Here is a 20,618-nt window from a genome sequence, read left to right on the forward strand (position 1 = left end):
TTTAACGTGACAGTTGATATTCATATCCAGCACTGTATTTCTAAAAGCTTTAATGTTGTTTTTACCTTCAGGCTGAAAATGAGTGCAATATTGGAAACCTCTGAGCTGCCAGCAGTGTTTGATGGGGTGAAGCTGGCTGCAGTTGCTGCTGTTCTGTATGTTATTGTTCGCTGCTTGAATTTAAAAAGCCCAACTGCCCCTCCTGAACTCATTTACCAGGACTCTGCTTTGGCTCGCTTTCTACTCAAATCCTGCCCACTTCTGACCAAAGAGTAAGTAGTATATTTTTTCCATGTTGACCTGTATTATAGGAAGAAGAGCTGCACTTATCCATTCTTCCTTGTGTTTCTTAGACTTGGGTTCAAACGAATATCAGGGTGTACTCTTACTAAAATAAATCTTTTCTAGGTCAAGCTTTTCCTTATTGTCTCAGATAACTGGATTTAAGACCACTTGTGTGGAGTTTTCTGCAGATGCATAGGAAAAGTCATCATTGTCCATCTTTATAGAAGCTGTATGCTGATATTATACTATATCAGCACCAATAGCCCACTGTCTGTAGAAATGGGGAGGGATGGGTGCAGTCAGCACTTGTTCATGTTCTTGTACTCCTTTTTGTTAGGGAAGGAATCTGTTTGGGCTCACAGGAAGGAAACACTTTCATGGTATGTCAGTGCCCTTATAATGAACACAGGGTTGTCTATTAGTTTTAAAGTGCCTGCTCTTATCTGAAGTACTTCAAGTTGATTGAAAACTAATGAAATTTATTACTCGGAGAGCACATCCTAACTAGTTTAATAAAGTAATGACACAGAGGCCAGCTCTAAGCCTGTTGAATACACTTTCAAATTGACCTTGTGTCAGCTGTGTATTTGAGCAAGCTGATCCCTGATCTTCCATTCCAAGACCTCCAGAATCAGTGTAGCTGCCCTTAGCTTCACCAAGAACATTCTCCAATAATAGCAAGCATTTTAGTACAATTTCATGAGGCTTTGGAGGGACAAGGACTTTGATTACAGTATTTCTCTTCTGCAATCACTTCGAAAACTTGCAAGTCCTATTTAGAAGCTCTAAGTACATCAATTATATAGTAAGTGCTGAGTGCAGCTGCATGAACTTTCCTTTTGGATCTCAAAAGTCAAACTGACTTAAGGATAGTCATTTTAGGAGAGATGAGAGGCTTTTAGCAGTGCTGTTAGGTGCCTTGATTACATAAGGTATGTTAGGCCATGGGGTCTGTAAACTTTTAGTGCAAACAAAGCATTATCTGTTAAAATTGGAACCCAGAGAGAGTTCTGTGATGCATTCCAGGTTGGTGGTGACATAAATGTGTTTGGATTCTTGATTATGTCTACTGCCTTAACTGCAAAGCAGTTCCTTTCCTAAGAAATACATTGAGGAGCTTTGAGTTACTTGGTACTTCAGATACCTGCCATCCCAGTGTTGCACTGCAGTATTACAAGTCTCCAGTCACTGAAGGAGCAAGCGTGAAGCTGTGCTGATTACCAGCCTTGAAGGCATATTAGTATCAGGCTAGTCTTTGGAAATGAATTGTAAGCTGTTTCAGAGTCCATTTTTCTATTATTTCAGCTGTGTTCTCACAGCTCAGGCTCCTAGCACTGCTGTATTAGGGCTACATCTTTTACTTTCAGTTTGAGAACAAAGCATTCCCAAATGAGTGAAAATGTAAAACATGTCCAGCAGTATTTAGACATCTGTTGTGCATTAATTGCAGGATTGATGAGCTGCTTGCAGAACCCTGGTATTGTGTTTATAGTGTGCAAGTCTGATTTGCTTGCTTTCTCTGGATCAACTGAGCTCAGGCTTGCCAGCTTCTCTGAAAACTGTAGCAGTCACCTCCAGTACCTGCTTCTTGGGCAAAATATTGTCTGAAAGACTTCCATGACAAAAGGAAGCAAACTCAGCTGAAACAAACCACAACAAAATGTGTTAATAGGTAGCTGTTCAATCCTCTTACCTCTCTATCTCTGTTAAGGAAGACGGGACTGTTGGGAATATAATTGCTGCTGGGAATTGAAAGAGTTTACAGGAAGGACAGCTTTAAGATGTATATGTGATTATTTCTTTTTACTATTCTAGTGATGTTATCACAGACTTTTTTTCAATATAGAAATTAAAAAAATCAAAGAAATCCTGTCTTTAGGCATGAAAGTCACCTGGAGACTAAAGGGGAACAAATGTATTTAAATTCCTGCAATTATGCATGAAACAGTTTGTAGGATAATTAGGAAAAAGCTATGTGAAAACAGCTTGTGCCATACTCTACCGAAAAAATCTTGCAAAGCTTTGATTACTTGCTAATTATTCAGAGTGTTAGGAAAGCTGATTAAGCAGCTCTTTTCAGATTCTACCATGAAAGCAAAATAAGTAGCCCAGCAATCCCTTCTGTTATATTAGTACTGGGTTTGTTGTCAGATCTGTTATAAGACCAATTCTTCTGTGCAGAGGAATACTCACAGCTGTGAACTAGCTTTCAGACCTGGTTTGTTCAGCTCCTGCTTAAGGGAGGAAGGGGTGAGGACACTGCTGTGAAAAACAGGCTGGCAGGGAGAAAGAATAACTTTTCTTTTTCCTATCTGTGCAGGTGTTTAAAAATTCTTAGAGTAAACACTTTTGGACCTAATTTTCCTTTTATGGCACAATCCTCACTTCTGGTCTGATTCAATGCATTGTAACTGTGGTGTCATTCAGTAAGCCAAGTGGTGGTGGATGAATAATTTAAGAACTTTGAACTGTAAAACTGCCTGAGACGGCAGGCAGTATGTTTGGTACCTATGTGCCAGGTACCTTGTACTTGTAGATGTTAGTACTGGTTTTTACAGTTCTGTAAACTGCCAGACACTTTCTACATATCTATCAAACACTGGGAAGCAAGAGAGCATCTTCTTAGAGCTCATGTTCTCTTACCCCTTTTTCCATTCCTCTGACCCTCCAGATCAGTATTTTGGCTTACCAAGTGGAGTAGCATAATCAGACCCTTTTCCATCCAAATTGCTTCTTCTTGTATGGAAGCTCTTGCAGTTCAGTACAGCTATTGGTGCCCTTGAGCACTTGGGCCTAACTGCTGGTGGCAGCTGTGTCCTTTTCCTGTCTTTCAAAAGGGTACAGAAAGTCCTTAATCTGTTCTTATTCCTGTAGAAATGCAGTGCTGGCTCTTTGATTCATGAGGGTAAATTTGGCCAGTGCTTACTGTACTAGGCTAGACATTTTTGGCTGTTTACAGTTTATTCTAACAAAAAGTGTGTGCATCTTTATTTCTGTAGAGATGTGGCACGTGTCATCTGTATCGAAAATAATTATCCTTGCTGTCTGCACACTTTTTATCATCAGTAAAGGCAAGCTCCTCAAAGATTGAGGCAAATGACTGTCAAACCTGTTAGTAAACACTGTCAAAGATCCAGCCTAGATCCTTCTTATCCTTTGTTTGCACACCGACCTATGCTGGGTGTGCAGGCTGCCTGGTACCACAAGACTCTTTTACACTGTCACTGCTTTTCTCTTAGATGCAAGGAGATAAGTAGTCAGAAAAGCTGTCTTCAAGCTTTTCAGTGTTCTTTTCCTCCCTGTAATAGCAAGCAGTGTTTGATCCCTGTCAACTCCTAGGTGTTTTACTCTGGGAGGAACACTTCCAGGAGAATAATAAACTAGAAGAACAGTGTTACCCCTGAAGCTTTGGCAGGTGAACATGCTGAGAGTAGAAGAGAATGGCAGCTCCCTGTTGGTAAATTGAAGCATTGACCTTGCAGAGAAGCAGCCTTGGGGGGGTCTGAGTTTCTGCTGGGTGCTGTGGCATTGGCAGCAGCCTTGTGTTCTCCAGCTCTTATCAGCAAGGAGGATTCTAAGTGCTATAAATCCTCATGCCTTGTTTTGACTAAAATACTTCTTGTAGTCACTGGTGGGGGAGGAGGGGTGTGATGGGCACTTTACTAAATAAAAGCTTCTTAAATAGTGAAGGAGGTGGTTTAGCCAAGGAAGCCAGTCTGTAATTTTAAATAATTCTGACTTCATACAGGTGCTGTGGGCAGCAGACAAACACTTCTACTCTGTTTGTTTCTTTTTTGAGACTCAGGGAATGTGGAAGCTCCATAACTTGCTTATTTTTTTTTGTTGCAATTTTTTTGCTGTGTCCTCATCACATTGAGCAGCATAGCTGAGCTGATGCAGAAAAAGGTGCTTTCTACATATTTGGGGTTGAGGGCTCAACCCTACAGACTTTTACATGAGTTTCCTTGATTGGAATTTAATTTACATTCCCTAGCATCAAATAAAGGACAAGGCTCAAATAAAGTTTGATTTTCTAAAGCATTCTTTAAATACCTCCAAATTGCTCTGTAAAGGGAAAAAATAATCTCTTACCTGTTGTAATGCAGGCAAAAATTCTTAGAATGTCCTGATGTTAACTGTTTTCTCACCATCAGTATCCAGTGTGCTATAGCACATAAAGGCCATGTAAGAGTTAATGTTTAAAGTGTTAATCTCCTCAGATGAAATGAAGCAATGCTCCAGAAATAAGCCTGTTGCTGAACTTCCACTTCACATCTTTGAGGACCTGAATGCTGATGCCTGCTAATAAAAATAGCACAGTTTTTATGTGCTTTGTGTGAGCTGCTTATACAGCTGCTGCTTTCCTAAATTCCTGCATACTGGATTATGTATGTGCTCTAAAATGATAATCTGCTGCCTGAGAGCCACCAAACTTAATCTACAATCACATGCTGGAATTGTTTTAAATGTTAAAACTCCAGGAGAAATTTTTGGGAAAACCTAGGAATTGTCTTGTTCTCGAGCACTGTGAGCAGCCATCTATCAAGATGTGAGGCTGTGCTGCACGGCTGAAATGCAGGTTTGGAGCTCAAACACTAACATTGGTGAGCAGATTTATGTAACTGGCTGTGCATTCACTTAGTCACTGAAGAGTGATGAGTTCTGTACTTGTTGGGCCGTGTAAGTGACCTTCCAAAATAAGTAACTACCATCCCCAGGCCTGCTCTCCCGTCTGCCTTCTGTTGCAGGGTCCTGTTACTGGAAGTTACAGGGCTGGTTACTGGAAGACAGAACTGCTTCAAATATTTATCTTTATTTGGAGTGCCTACTCTCTATTGCAACTGACCAAAACAGGGAAATGAATCAGTTAAAAGCCTTTCGGTCTGGAGAAAGCTCAGAAGCCATTTTTGGTTCACAGAAGTAAAAATCTCCATTTTTGGTACAACGCAACTTTTCCTTTGGATTTTTTATCAGTACATGTTTTTCTGGGTTGTTGTGCTGTGCTGTCCTTGTCCTCGTGTGGAGGCCTTGGCAAGAGGTCCTCCTGGCTGGTGTTCACTGCTCAGCTCCTGTCACCATAAGCCACTATTGCATAACAGTGGAAATGCTGCTTATGGACATGGTGTTTGTTCCTGGGCTTTTGAACATCTGGGAGCAGCTTCTCTGGAAGTGGGCACTGGGGAATATGTACTGAACCATCTCCATGCTGTGCTGGAGTAATCTCTGCAGTACACTGCATTTCAGAACCACTTCAAATTATAGCAGACAGAGAGGAAGGAGTTGGAAATCTGTTGTGTCTTTGAACACTTTCCTTGTTTCTACTTGTTATCAGTGCTGGAGGGAAGCCACCTGCTTTTGAGTGAAGGGCCCTTGTTTGGAAGACATGGTTAAATTTAGCAGTAATTATAGTTTTAGCATAAAGTCCGAAGGGCAGTACTCAAATGCTCCTTAGAGTGAATACTACTTAGTTGCTCAGTCTGCATGGTTGTGTTTCCCTGTGTTGCATCCTGCTGAGCTTGTTTTCTTAAGGTAAACCATGAGAAGAATGTCCTGAGTAAATGCTCTTCTGTCTGCAGGATGACTGTTTTGGAGAAGAATCTTTTTTCAGCTGTTTGCCACTAAGAATGTTGACTTCACTATAAAACAATCTGTTCTAGCTCTTGCTATCAGCACTGGGTAGTCAGGTTTTTTCAGCTGGGTTGAGGATAGAAATGTCTCTGGAGCTGCTTTTCACATAATAGGCTTAAATAAAATTGATCTGATCTGTCCTTTCAGAGGGTAAAGGCTTTTGCACAATTCCTGGCAAGTTTTCTCCCTCACCAGTGTGGTATCATGCACCTTCAGGACTGGAGAGTTCTTTCTGTGCTTTCTTCTTTGAATGGATTTAGTAAAAGCTAGCTGAAAGTCCACACAAACCCAGTATAAAAAGGTGACCCGTCCTTCAGTCTTGCACCATTAGGCTCAGTACTTGATCTTGGAAGTTCTTGTAGGCTTTGTCTCAGTGAAAGACATAAAAGTCACATGAAGATTTCAAAAATAGACTTGCCCACTGGCAAAATGGAGGGTCAACAGAAATAGTGTGACAGGCAGATCATATGTCTGATTCTGCTATAGATTATAAGGATACCTTGTCCTCAGCTGAGAACAGATTTTACCTGAATTCAGTAAGACAGAAATCACTCTTACTGTAAAGGCATTTGTAGCAGGTTAGATTGGCAATTTGTCATGGTAAACAGAAGTGATATTTTTATTAGCTGCTTGGTTTTGCATCAGTCTGGTAAGGTAAATTCTAATCTGTCTTAGTTTTTCACTGATAACACAAGATTTGTACTATCTGGGCAGCTTTCTTCCTTCTCCCTGTTAGTGTTGTGGTGTTCAGTCTCCTGAGCCTGGATACTTAAAGGATGTGTTTTGCCTCACAAGTCTATTGCTTAAAGGCTGATGGGCCTAAACAAAAAGACTGGTGAGATAACAAGCTTCTGCCTGAATACTTGCCTCTATTTCAGAGCTTCATCTGCTTTAAAACTTATATGCAAACTAGAAATATACTTAATGCCTTGGTAGAATTTACAAATCTCTGCATCAGAGTACTATGCACATTACTCATGCTGAAGCTTGGCCTTTGAATATTTATCTAAAAAAATGCAGTTACATGCAGAGTGACTAACACAAGCTATCTTTGCTGCAGGCAGCAATGCTTAAGCAGCTGACTGGAGTTAGCATCATAAAAGATAAGCTGAGCATTTTACTTGGTCAATAGGATGCTCAAATACTTGTGCATTCTGCAGGGAGCAACAGTGAATGCTCGCTTGTCCATAGGGTTTCACACAGTTTTAGCTTTGAGGGAAATGTGGAAACTGTAGTTGTCACTTGACCATCATTATGGATGGAGCAAAAGGGATTCCTGCCTTAAATAAAAAAACATGTCAAGGAAACTGCTTGTGCTGTTTGCCTGTAAAAGCAGTGTAAAGGTTTGATTTATTGCAGATCAGTACTTAGATAACCTCCAGCTGGGTTATGCAAAGACAGATCTGGGGATTTCTTTCCCCAGAGAAATCATCAGTGACCCGAAGAGGCAGGCTGTGGGAAGCAGTGTGCTTGAAACCATTTGCCTTTGTTTAAACTCTGGCAGTAGTGGTAAGGCTTTAAAAACTGTTCTAATTTCATCTCCAACAGCATCCTGTGGTATGTGCTGCTGCATCTGTTCCAGTGGATGGCTGTAACCTACAGCTGGAAACTGAACTGTAGATTAAACATGAGGATAGGATTGGTGCTTGCAGAGATCCTTGATTTTTTTTTTTTTCCTTTGTTTTGGCTTTTTTTCATGGTAGCAGTAATCAGTAATAGCTGTCTAGCTTAGCTGCTGTAGCTGGGCAAATTGCTTTCCTCTTAGCCCTATAGTGTAAGATTTGGGGATAGTCTTTGATTTGAAAAGCACTGTATGGAAGCAGAATCACCAAAACCTTCCAATCCATGTTCTCACCTAGGATTAGAAACCCTGAAGCAATGTTGATGTCTGAGTCTCTTCTAAAAGAGCTGCAAATTCTTATTATAGGTTGTATTTGTCAGCTCCCCTCAGAAGGTGCTGGAAAACCCTATCTTGTAAAGGATATCTGTGGAAGAAAAAAGACAAAAAAGCCAGTCAAGCACTGTCTAGTGTGGAGTATGGCTACTGATGTAAACTGGTGGTACAGTAAACAACTGGGGTGAAGCCAGCTGTTTCTCCTTGTGTTAGGAAAGTGGTGTCTCTTCCATCTGGCATAATAGTTGTGTTCAAAACCCTTGCACTGAGCTGTATGTGACTTGAGCAGAACCACATATAGTTCTTGTGCAGCCTGGTTTGGTTTGCCTGATTTATCCCAATGGATATCTACCCTGAATTGTGAGAATGGACCCACTGACTGCTTTCCCCCTCTAGCAGCTGTTGCAGAGCATGGGCTTGTCCAGCCTCTGTCAGTGCTGGGAATCTGCACGGTTGTACATTGTGCTTGGCAAGACCCAGTGCAGAGATGCTGGGCTGACAGAAGAGGGGTGCTACTCCTGGCCTTGCCTGGATCCTTTGAAAAGGTCTGTTGTTAAGTTATCAAATCTAGAATGCACTTAAGGGCTAATTCACAAGGTTGTGAGCATCAGCTGGCAGCTTTTGCAGCATTTATTGAAGCAATAGCTGCTTCTCCAGAAATCTGTTTTGGATCTCCTTGGGAAGTGCAAGTGCAATTTGCAAAAATGAGTGACACAACAGCAAACTGTTGTGTTGCTTTGACTGTAAGAAGTCCCACTCATAGATGTGGGAAAAGAATAGGGAGAAAGAGGGCATACTGCTGCTCTTGTCTTGCTAAACACCCTTAAGCAGTTTTTATTTGATAGGAAGTCTTTTTAAGGAGTTTATGGGGCAAGAGGGAGTTGCGGATATGACACATAAGAGCTGGCATGGGGAAAGGTCCAGCTGTATGAGTAGGCAGTGTCAGAGCACAAACATAGGGTTTCTATCACATTCTAGATAGTGGGCTTAATTAGTAAATTTGAGTCCTGAGCTGCCTATTTTTTTGTGAACAGGAAGAACACGATCTGTTTTATATGCTCTCTAAAAGTCAAAAGGAATAATTGCAGGAAGCCCTAAACACAACAGCGAGGGTGTTGCTAGTCCCTCAGGATCCAAGGCGAAGTCAGAAGCTCTCAAGCTGCTTCTGGATACCCTGGTCTGTGCACCAGAGACCACAGTTCTTTAATTGGAAATGTGTCCCTTGGGACTGCTGTTCTCCTCAACAATAAATCATTCATGCTTTCCTGTTCAGAGCTGATGTAACTCTCTTTTTCAAGGCATTGGCTCAGTCCCCTTTGCTGAGTGACCAGGTGACTTGCCCACATGGGTGGTGGTGCTGGGGCACAGTGTTTCCTGTTAAACCACTTGCAGCTCTCCTTGTGCTAAAAAAAAATCTGATAACTAAGCCTTTAATGCTTTCCAGCTCATAGCTGTGTTTCTCACATATCTTTTTTTGAGATCCTGTAAGCCAGGAAAGGAGAGACAATCTGCTTTGTCACATAGCTTTAATATACCCTTGCTAAGCATAAGTAATTGGTAGACTCACCCTTCTTAACTGAAAGGGATTTATTATTCAGTAGAGTTTGGTCAGTTCTGACTGGTTCTCTTAATACTGTCCCAACTTTTACCTAATTCTGAAAGGCAAAATCAACCTGTACTGTGCTCTTTGTTGAACTTAGTAAAGCAGTTCTGTATAAAATGGTCCCAACTAGCAAGCCTTGGGGCTTTCAATTTTCTGGAACTTGGTGTGGATCCTGTTGTTTCTGCCACTGGTTTGTACAGTAAAGTGCTTACACAAGTTCATGTGGCTCAACCCAGGAGGCTTCAGTGTTTCAATTAAAACAGATTTACAGCACTCTGTAGTTCTGGAGGTCACTTTGGTTGGTTGGCAACATGCACTCCCAATCTCACCAAGGTGCAAGGCCTCTGTGTATTTAGTGAGAAGCATTTGTTCCTCTAACATCTCAATATAGGGAATGTCTGGGTTTTGGCTTCTGCTGCTCCTATCAGTACTGATTTTTCAGCTTTGAGAGTGTTTTGTTCTCTCCTCTTGTGTAAGGCTGCAAAGATCACTGCTGCCAGTTCAGTCAGAGCAAAAACAATTCCATATTTGTTACTATATTTGGGAGCTGGTGAGAGATTTGTTATGGGAGTGCTTATGTATTCTCAAGGGCTTGTTAACACAGCAGGGGTAAGCAATTAAATTACTGCCTTTCAGGTACATTCCACCCCTCATCTGGGGAAAGAGTGGACATATCCAGACAGCTCTTTATGGAAAAATGGGGAGAGTGAGATCACCACATCCATATGGACTTCGCAAGTACCTCACGATGCCAGATGGAGCGACAGCCACCTTTGATCTCTTTGAGCCACGCTCTGAGCACTGCACTGGAGGTCAGTCCAGCAGCTGCTGCCTGCTAACTTTGATTCTTTGCTCTGGGGGACAAATGAGGATAGAGCCCATGGCTCCCATTTGGCCCTCAGAAAAAATAGATTTCTCTTCTTGAACTGTCAGTGTTGAGATCTTCATGGTACAATGCTGCACTAGAACAGTTACTGTTATCTTTATTGCTGAAGAGAGTCTGAGCAGTGCTTTTCTAATGAGATAAAAATTCAGTGGCTAGAGCTGGTAATGTTGGAGCTTTGCACATGAGAGTTACAGTTAATTTGAAGTGCATATGATAATCCTGAATGTAATTTACTGTGCTTACTTGAATTACAGCAATTACTTTCTTGGTTGATGAAATGATATCTTGTTAAACTAGTGAACAGTGTCAGCAGATCAGATATCATTAGATTAGCCACAAAGTAGATGATGGTTAGTGTCAGCTGATCAGAATGCCTGCACTTTGCAGAGCTTCCTTTGGAAGATCTGTATTACACTCAGCTCTGTAAGGGAAATGAGGGGGAAATAGCATAACCAGTCTACTTGGAGTGCTGGGCTCCACAGCTTCCACATGTCACAACAGGCTGTCAGAAGGCAGAACATGTGTAACATCAAAAATGTCCTTCAGACAGAAGAAAGTGCTCTTGGTCTCCAGGCAGTGCCTGGAGAACTGTTTGCACAGCTTTCCCTGAAGTTAAAGACTGTTCATCTCGTATAGCATGAATTACTTTTTCACATCTATCACTAGAGCTGCTGGTCTCCAGTCCCATACAGGATTTTTGGCAGACTGGTAGGAATTGTAGCTTGCTTGTGGTAGGTGGTTTCCCATGGATCTGAAATGGAAACCTTCTGACTCTCTTAATTTGCATGAAGTGACATTTACTTAACTTCCCTCTCTTTCTGAGCACAGAGGATGTCACGATGGTGATCTGCCCAGGGATTGCTAACCACAGTGAGAAGCAGTACATCCGCACCTTTGTTGACTATGCCCAGAAAAATGGGTACAGATGTGCTGTCCTGAATCACCTGGGAGCCCTGCCAAACATTGAGCTCACTTCACCACGGATGTTCACATATGGTAGGTACTTTGGGGCACCTAGGGATCTCATTTTCAAACTTATGGAACTTCTAGGGACTGATCAGCCTCCTTCAGGATAACAGAACTGCTGTACCCAATGGGGGTAAAACAGGTTTGTGCTGTTTCTTAAGAACTAAACTGAACTTAGCCTCCTCTCTTCCTCCCATCTAATACTAAATTCACTTTTGTCGCTTCTGCCTGCTCTTACACATGTATTCTCATCAAGGAGGCAGTTTTTTGTAAGAACTTTTCAGGGGAAAAAACCCTTTTGTGCCTACCCAGAGCCTATTCAAATGATTTTAGAGATACTGAATTTGCCAGTTTCATGGGATGTGAAACAAACCTACCTCTGAAGGATAAATGCCACTTCTGAGGCTTTGTAAAATGCAACCTGAGAGAAGTTTGTACCAGCCTATCCAGAAAGTACATTTAAATCTAAGGAGAGACATGTGAATATTTTTTCCTGAATGTAACACAAGTCAACAACAGCAACAGTTCATGAGTGTGACAGTAAAGCTACAAAAGTGGTAGTGCTTAACTTGCCATGATTATGGCTCTCACCTGGACTATAAGATCTTTCCTTAACCTAGAAATTAAAAGGAATAAGTGATTTGAAACTGTGTGAAGAGTGACTCTAGTTAGTCTTAATTGCCCTTTTGGTGAGTAATGTGATCTTTGTAGAATGGGGCCTCTTTGCCTGTGACCTAATCTGCTTGTTCCTGAGTTCTCTTGAGCCCTCATCTCCCTTTTTTTCTGTAAGTATCTGTGGGTACTCTGTCAATTGTGTGTTTAGCTGACTTGTGCTAGGTTTTATTTTTTAAAGTTAGCTAAACTATTGCTTAGATTTTGGATTAACAGAATAGTTATCTTCAACAGTTAAATTGTCAAAACAGAAATGCTGTGCCTTGAGATGCCAAGTCTGGCAGGCAAATAGGCTGTAATGGTTTGTTGCTTGTTTTAGAATTATTAAATATACCCCTCTTTGGGAAACACTTCAGGAATACCAAATACCCTCATTTGTAGTGAGGCCCTAGGCTGGCAATGCCTGCAAGACTACCATGTCTTGAAAACTAAATTTTAATGTTAAAGCATTTGCTATTTTACTAAAAGTTAAGAGTTTCCTTTCACGGAGCTTTGCTTTAGACCTTGGGGTGTTATTCTGTAGTGCATCTCTTGAGACATACCTTTCTGAGTCTTTTATAGCCTTGGGAAGGGCGAAGAATGCCTAGCACTTCCTTTGAGTAAGACAGTAAATCACTTGGCAAAGTTGCTTGTTAAGTTATGTGCTAGCAAGTCCAGTAGACGTTACTCTGCCTCCTAACCAAATAATTCAGTGCCCTTTCACCTTTGCTGGGTTCCAGGCATACTTGTTGAGGAGCAAGTAGCCTAAATTTGGGATTTGCTGAGTCCCAGCCTCTATATCAACCTTGACCTGTTGCTTTTCTATTTTTGCGTTTCCAAGCTGCCCTGAAATCACAAAGGTCAAACACTAACGTATTTTGACTGCTGGCTTCTTTCAGAGGAAACCAGAGCAGTGCAGAGTTTGTTGTCTTGAAGATTGCTCATTAAGAATGTTCACAAGGAAGTGCCCTCCCCCAAAAGCAGGAGTTTGCTGTTCCACTGAAGCAAACAAACCCTGGTGCTCAGAGTTCACTCCAGAGCTAGGTAAAAATTGGAGTCGGATGAGGATGGTACAGCTGGGGTGGGGGCACAGTGGAGCAGTGTTAGGTTAGTACATGGTGGAATGCCAGAATCCTAGGATTTATCTGCCTGGACAAGTTCCACAGGATAGAGCTGAGTTTCTGACTCTGGACAGGAAGAAACATCTGGAGTTCTATTTCTGTTGTTCATGTGATGCCTTCTGTGGTTTGCAGCCTGAAGTCCAAAGGGAAGGTTAACAAGCTGCATAAACAGTTGATACCAGTGTACTAATGCCATCACTATTGCAGCTGCTTTTCCATATCTCCTTTTCCCATACTCACAAGCAGGAGAAATAGTTATAGGTACTCAGATTGTATGTGTGGAGGTCTTCAAGTCTGTTGAACAATTGGAGGATGCCAGTACTGCCAGAAACTGGATCCCTCACTGCCTGCAGCCTGTGGGATGCAAGGGGGTGTTTGTTGACAGTGGAACAGATCTGTGTAGAGACACTTAACTCTTCTCTAGATGTGAGGATACCCATGTGTATTTCAGGGAGCTGCAGTATCTTTACCTGTTCATTGGTTACAAAGGGTTGAATATCTCTGCTTGAACCCTTCTCCCTGATTCCAGAGATCAGCTGCTTAGTCAGGCTCTGCAGCAGTGTGCTGGGAGCTCCTCCTGACAAGCCACTCCTTTCCCCTCCCCACTGCAGCGTGGATTTAGGGATCCATGGTGGTCTTGCTAAAAACAAAGGAGCAAACTGCATTCCAAATACCTCTCTTCACTTCAGAACTGGTAAACTGCCTCAGGAAAGTAATGATGTGTGCTGCTCTTGCATAGTAATGTCAAGCCTGGAGTTGCTGGACTCTGCTTTTTAAAGGTGTTTTAGAAAGGAAGAGTTTTGATTGTCATGTTAACTGTTGCCATGTTTTTTAAGCAACTAAATTTTGTCTTGTTTTGGCACTCTGTCAGAACTAAGCATGAGCTAAGCTCCACAGGACTCACAGATGTATGAACACATGTGAATCAGAGCTGTTAAAACCTTAAAGCTATTGAAAAGTCAGAAAGGGTAAGAAGCTGAATTCAAAGCACGCAACTGAAGCTTCAAGCGAGAATTTAAATATATTAGAAGATGTTTTTTTAACTTCATTCTTCTTTTTAGGATGCACCTGGGAATTTGGTGCCATGGTGAATTACATCAAGAAGACCTACCCTCAGACCCAGCTGGTTGTCGTGGGCTTCAGCCTGGGTGGAAACATCGTGTGCAAATACCTGGGAGAGAGCCAGGCCAACCAGGAGCGAGTCCTGTGCTGTGTCAGTGTGTGCCAGGGGTACAGTGCACTGAGGTAGGTCTGGAGCCTTCTCTGCTGCTCTCTTCTGGGAGTTCAGGAGGGGGCAGATCTTTGCTAGGGCCAGGTGAGGATGGGTGTTTCTCTTGCACCAAGCTGGCCTGACAGACTGTGTGGATGACACTGTCCTGAAGGAGCACCTGAAGCTTTGTTGATTTGCTAGCACAAGTAAACTTTGTCAGCCATGCAAACAGGTTTTGTGTACCTGGCCAGGTACATGCTGGCAGCTTTTGAACTGTGCATGTGATGCTGTCTCATGGCTACAGTGTCCTAAGAGCAGGCATTCTGTGTGCAGTCTTGGTGTAATTACCAGGCAGGCTGGGCAGTGTGTGACCAGCTGCTGAGCTGATGCCAGGTTTGCAGGCAATAGTTTACACTGTCTCATCACTCTGAGAAATATCCTGTGGTTCATAATAGCTTCTTTGGCTTCAGTGTGCAGTTTCACCTGGCAGCTCTTACCTGGGGAGCCCAGAAAGACACAGCACATTCTGTTAGTCTGTGCTCCCCTCTTAGTGTGTGTCACTGAAATGGGCTGATCAGGGCATGGAGAGGTGCTTGCAGCCGTGTTATAGAAGTGGGGAAGGTGGAGAGGAAAGGTATTACAGCCCTAAAGTCTGAAAATATTGATGTCTTCCTATGTGGAAACCAAAGCTATGGCACTTTAAGAGCTGTGATGACTTCACTTGCATGTTCTGATGGAGGGTCCAGGCACAGCAGTGCTGCTTGAAAACTGGACTCAACTAAAGTACTTTAACCTTTCCATGTATAAACAAGTAATGAAAATTAAAACACTGTAACTAATGGCTAAGCTGCTATTTCCAGTTTTTACTGTCTGTACATATGGACAGTTACTAAGGTGCAGCTGACTCTGCAGTAACTTACCTGCAGTTTTGAGCCATGAGACTACTTACAAAGCAAAAGGGACTGTTGAGACTCAGGTATTGGGGTCAAGATCCTTTGGGCTGATATGAAAGGTGAAACTGTGGCAGGTCTGTGAGGGGCTTGCTCTGGAATTCAGCCTCACAGCCTGGTCAGGGTAGCTGGTACTCTTGATGCTGATGATGCTCTGCCTGTGTAGGGACCAGTTTGTTATTCAGCAGTCTGAAGACACCTTTTATGAATCAGGCTCTTAGAGGTAAAAGCAAAAAGCTTTTCTGGAAGCACCAAGATGTGAGTAAAAGCTTGATATGCCTGTAATATTCCAGCTATCTAATACCTTTTGAGGTCAGATGTGACTACTGCTAAAAAAGTGTATAATCTGCTGCTAGTTCACACCCTTAAAGCCTGAACAGATGCTACAGGAACAGCTGTTCTGTTTTGTTTCAAGTAAAATGTTCTTAGCTGTCCTGGGGTTCTGGCATAGAGCACAGAGCATCTTTTTGAAGCCAGCTCCTTAATTGCAATCATCAGACAGGGTTTACAGGGATAATATCTGGCTGAGGTCCACTTGGTTCATCTTCTACAATTATGCAATATTGTATTCCTGATCTCCAAAATGCTGTTGTGAGTAATGCTGGTATGCTTGCATGGCAAGGCCAACCTGATTAACAGTTCTCCACTTGGATATTTGTGTGGAAAAACAACTTGCTGAGGTTTTTTTTTTTTCCCCTGAGTTTAATGCACCCCATCATGTGGGCTGTGTGGATTATTGAGCTCTTGCCTCCACCTGCTGGGTAAACATCTCCTAGCAAACCTCCTGCCACAAAACATCTGCTCTCTATTACTGGACAGCCAGCAGGGAGGATTTTCACGTCTTGTGTCTCCTTCCTAGTATCTGCATCTTCTCTAAGTGCTAATTAGCTGAAGAGTTAGGGAAAAGCAACATCTACTGAGCAGAAGACAGGAGGAGGGAGGGCCTTGTACCCTGGTTATAGAAGTGGGAGGGAGGAGGTCCAAAACACTCCAGGTAGAATGGTGAAGCCTCTGCCTTCCTGGCTTTGGTCTGGTACATTAAAATAGCTGGCTTCAGCCTTCAGGGGCTGCATGGAAGTGGATTACTCTGGTAACATAACCAGTTAGTTTACAGTTCCATTTTTTTAATATTGGTTTGTCCAGCATTTATTCCCCAAATAACTATCGTAAGTGAAGGAAAAAGTTTTAGTGAGCAAGGTGCACCAAGGATCTCAAACAGGAAAGCCTTTCCAGAGCAACAGCAGTACTAGGATCTGCCAGAAGAGTGAGACTCTTCGTTTAATGAATTAACACAGAGTCTAGGGAATGTGTTCCCTGAGGCTAAACAGGGACAGGTCTCCTTGTTCCTTAATCCCTGCCTGCATAGGCTTGATTCTGCTTCTTGATCTTGTGGAATGCATCTTCACCATAGCTACAGGCTGTGGGGAGAGACCTCAGCTCTGAACAGGGGCAGTCCTCAAAATACTGGAAACTGCCTTTTTTTTTTTTTTTTTTTTTTTTTAATGCTTGCAGCTCTTCATATTGTGAATACTGCTGTACAGCACAGAAACTGCAGGGAAATGTAGCAGCTTTAACTTCAAACATCTGGTAATAACTTAATAGATTTGCTTGGAAAACCCTTTGTGAGGAAAGAAATGTGCATTTTCCTATCTTTTTTCATTCCCCTGCCTTGGCATAAATGTGGTATAGCCTGGCTAGACAAAATGGTCAAGAATTTTTTTTTTTTGATCTATACTCTGCAGCATGGCTAATTACAAGAAAACAGCTTGCTCCTGCCTGGTAGGGGACTTGCAGGCTATAGCTTGGAAGGTCACGTTAAATCTACACTAGGTCTCATGGTATGTTAATGTTTAAGTGGTAGGAGAGCTTCAGTAGCTGAAACTGCTCCCAGCATTCTTCAGTCTCTCAGTAAATGATAGTGTGTTCCCTCAGTAACAGCAAACCCTGCTAGGAGTAAGGCTCTAACCTGCCCATGACCCTGCATAGCAAAGGAGTGCTGGTATCTGGCAGAGCTCACACAACTCTGGATGGCTTAAATTCTGTTTTAACAACAGATAAGCTGTGAAGTGCTCTTCTGCTTTGAGAATAGGTAGAGACTTCAACTCAGATGCCACTTGCAGCTGCAACTAGTATTTATTCCTACAGTTCCTGCCAATGAAATGAAACAATAATAGTATCTGTACATATTGGAAACATCTGCACAAATTATTTCCTCTGCAGAGCTGTATTACACAATAGACAACACTGTTGAGCAACAGGTTTTAGCCCTTTCCTTGAAAGTCCCATTATGTAAATTATGTTCAACTTCTGCAAAGGGATACTAAAATCCTCTTGTCAGTGTTATGGATCTTGATTGATGGCTCTTAAATGCTCTGATCAAAACTGCTAATTGTATTGTGCAAGATGAGACTGCAGATCTGTTTTCTGATACTAACAAACTTCATCAAACTGGAAGTCATTTCCTGGAAAAGGTTAAGCTGTGGCAGGGAAGGCCTGGAGGTTTGTTTACACAGCCCCCAGGCTGCCATAAGATGTTAACAGTGTATTAATCTGATCTTTCAAGAGCTCCATTAGCAGCTTTGTTTGTTCTGCACTGTGTTTTTTTCTAGGGCACAGGAAACCTTCATGCAGTGGGATCATTGCAGAAGATTTTATAACTTCCTCATGGCAGACAACATGAAGAAGATCATCCTTTCTCACAGGTACTGCAGTACATCACTCACACTGACAGTATTGATTGGGTCAATTGCTATATTGGATTTGTCTGCCTGGTCCTTTAAGACAGGACTCCTGAAAGGTTTAGCACAAGGTCCTTGCTGGGTCTTTAGATGAACCAACAGTGAAGGTGAGCCCATGTCAATCTCATTATATTGTAAAATAGACATATAAGCTTTTGTCATCTTGTTAGAAGAAAGACATTGTTGCCTTTTGTGTTCTGTGGAAATTTGCTTAATGAATAAACAAGACATGCACAGGAAAATATTGCAATTAGACTTCAAAGTGGAGTGTTCTGCATCTGTTTCACTTCTAGCCAAAGAATTCCCTATTGAAGGAGCCTCTTGTTCTGCCACCTACCTGAGGTAGGACTAAACTTCAAGATCTGCTATATGGAGTTGCTTCTTATCGAATAAGCAAATAGTTAAACCTGTAGCTCTGGCTTCTAGCTGTTCCTCTAGAAAGAGCATGTAGCCAGCAAAACACTTAACATTGCTGTTCCTGGAGTGCAAGTGTACTGTAGGATCTTTGTGCTGCTGTTGCTGATCCGTGGCTCTTGCATAACAAAGAAATTTGTGTGCCAAACAGGTGACATGCTCGATGTTGGTGATTTCCCCATCAAAAGTTCTCTGGGTGGTACTTTCTAGGCAGGAAAGTACCTCATCTGTGTGCATTGGAAGTTGCCTGACTGAGGGGAAAGGAGGGGAATATCTTAAGACCTATTTCACTGAAGGAGCATGTGTCACTTCAGATTTCTGGTTCTTTGTTTACACTCCTGTGCAGTATGAAACACTTGTAGAAGGAGGGTAGCCAATATAGGATGATCCACATGATTCATTCCAGGTTTACAAATATTTAGACAACTTGAACAAATTTGACATGTGAAGTTAGGTAAGCTCCCATTAAAAGGTACTTAAATTATTAACCTAGAAAAAGCTGGTGCTAGCTTGAAGGGAAGTGTAAGTAAACTTTTCCATAATCACTTGTGCTCTAACTCACCCAAATCAAACCTAGCCTCCCTGCTGCTCTGCCCTGCAGCTGCCTCTGAAAGGGAATAAAAATCCCTTTCCAACTTGTGGCTTTTGTTCTGTTTGTTAGAGAAGAAGTTTGTTCTGGTAAAGAAACACATCCCCCCTTGAGAGCAATAACCAATTATGACAAGTGTCCATAGTAAATAGCTTTCTGCTAAGGTAATACCCTGAGTAATTTCTGTGTGTGAGGTAGCCTGAAGTCTGTGCTGGGGGGCTTTAGAACCAGATGGTGCAGATGCTGTGCCCAGCACTGCTGGTGCTCTCACCCAAACCACCCACAGGTTTGATCTGAAGCCAAAGAACCCTTCCTGTAACATGTAGCCTCTAGTCCATATACCCTTAGTGCTCTCTGTTCTGGGAAGTTTAAGAGGCCCCTCATGCAGTTTTTCAGTAGATAAGAAGAACATTTTTTCCTACAAGGAGGCTGCTAGGGTTTGTTATGTCTTGCTGCAGAGGTAAGTGGACACATAAGCTGTTCTTGCTCCCAAGAAAGCCTCATGTTTATGTAGCCCACTTCTAATCTTATCTTGTCAGATTTGGTAAACTCAGTTGTCCTTGAACAGGTCATGGTTTTGCTGCCCATGTATTATTTGGATGTAATTCTTGCTGTCACTCTTCCAGGCAAGTTCTTTTTGGAGATAACAACATGAAGAAGCCACAAAGCCTGTCAGATGCTGACCTGGGCAAGCTCTATACAGCAACATCACTCATGCAGATCGATGATAACGTTATGAGGTATGAAGGGCAAGTCTCTGGTCCCCTGTGGAACTCCAAGTACCTTCTCTTCCCAGTGTTGCTCTTGCATGCCCCTTCTGTGCCTGTAGGAGTCTGCTTGAAATACAGTGAATTCTTACTTGTCTCCACATTAAAGAAAGTTTAGCAGAGGAAAAAAAGAAAACCACAAAAAACAACTGTTTACAGTCATAGCTTCTTTTAAATCATCCAGGAGGCATTTATTTATTGGTGACACTTGGACCTGCAGCCTTTGCTAAGGTAGGAAGAGGCAGCTCTGCTGCCAAGCTATAGCAATGAAAAGGGGAATGTAGAAAGCAGCTCAGAACTGCTCATGGATTTCCTTTGCTCTGTTTGAAGCATCTTCTCCCCATAAAACACTGCAGCTGTCTCAATACACAATAGGGCTGGCTGAGATAATATAACCTTTCTTATTTGTCATACTAACACCTCATTAAGTGCTCTGCTTTAATAAGCAGTAGCCTGTTACTGCCTGTGTCCTTGACAACATAGCACTTTAAGTGGCAGTGTTCATACCATGGCATGTTCTGTATCAGGCATTGACCCCTTTCCAAAATACAGCTGTAAAGTGTTAGATAAAAGGCTATGACACTTTTGGCAAACTGGGAGTATGGTTGGCTGCTTATAAAAAACACCATTCCTTGGGAAATCTCTCTGCTTGTCCCCCATCCCTGAGGCCTTCCTAGTTTGGACCAACAGCTATGTTGTCCCTTATATTAAAAAAAAAAAGACACTTGAATATAGGCTTACTGAATTCTTGGTTTGGGATGATATGAAGAGTTTTGGCAAAGAAGTAGAACCACAGTGAATTCTTGGGAACTTGTCTGGTAAATTTGAGGTTTATAAGCTGTGCTGGGCTTGTATTTGTAGAGACTTCTAGGGAAAGATGAACAAGATCCTAACTTTCTTTCATGCATGTGTACAA

General features: G+C 42.2%; 1 protein-coding gene across 3 annotated transcripts in view; it reads left to right on the plus strand.

Moving 5' to 3' along the window:
• Positions 1 to 20,618, plus strand: part of ABHD2 (abhydrolase domain containing 2, acylglycerol lipase) — a 38,932-nt gene that overhangs the window by 10,828 nt on the left and 7,486 nt on the right. For all 3 annotated transcript variants that reach the window (XM_063412104.1, XM_063412105.1, XM_063412107.1), the window contains 6 exons: positions 72 to 272; positions 10,047 to 10,222; positions 11,125 to 11,292; positions 14,096 to 14,279; positions 17,804 to 17,896; positions 19,562 to 19,675. In XM_063412104.1, coding sequence (XP_063268174.1) covers positions 79 to 272; positions 10,047 to 10,222; positions 11,125 to 11,292; positions 14,096 to 14,279; positions 17,804 to 17,896; positions 19,562 to 19,675 — 929 coding nt within the window. In that variant the 5' untranslated portion in view covers positions 72 to 78. The remainder of the gene's footprint in view (positions 1 to 71; positions 273 to 10,046; positions 10,223 to 11,124; positions 11,293 to 14,095; positions 14,280 to 17,803; positions 17,897 to 19,561; positions 19,676 to 20,618) is intronic.

The sequence above is a fragment of the Prinia subflava genome, chromosome 15, assembly GCF_021018805.1.
Source record: "Prinia subflava isolate CZ2003 ecotype Zambia chromosome 15, Cam_Psub_1.2, whole genome shotgun sequence".
Lineage (NCBI taxonomy): Eukaryota > Metazoa > Chordata > Aves > Passeriformes > Cisticolidae > Prinia > Prinia subflava.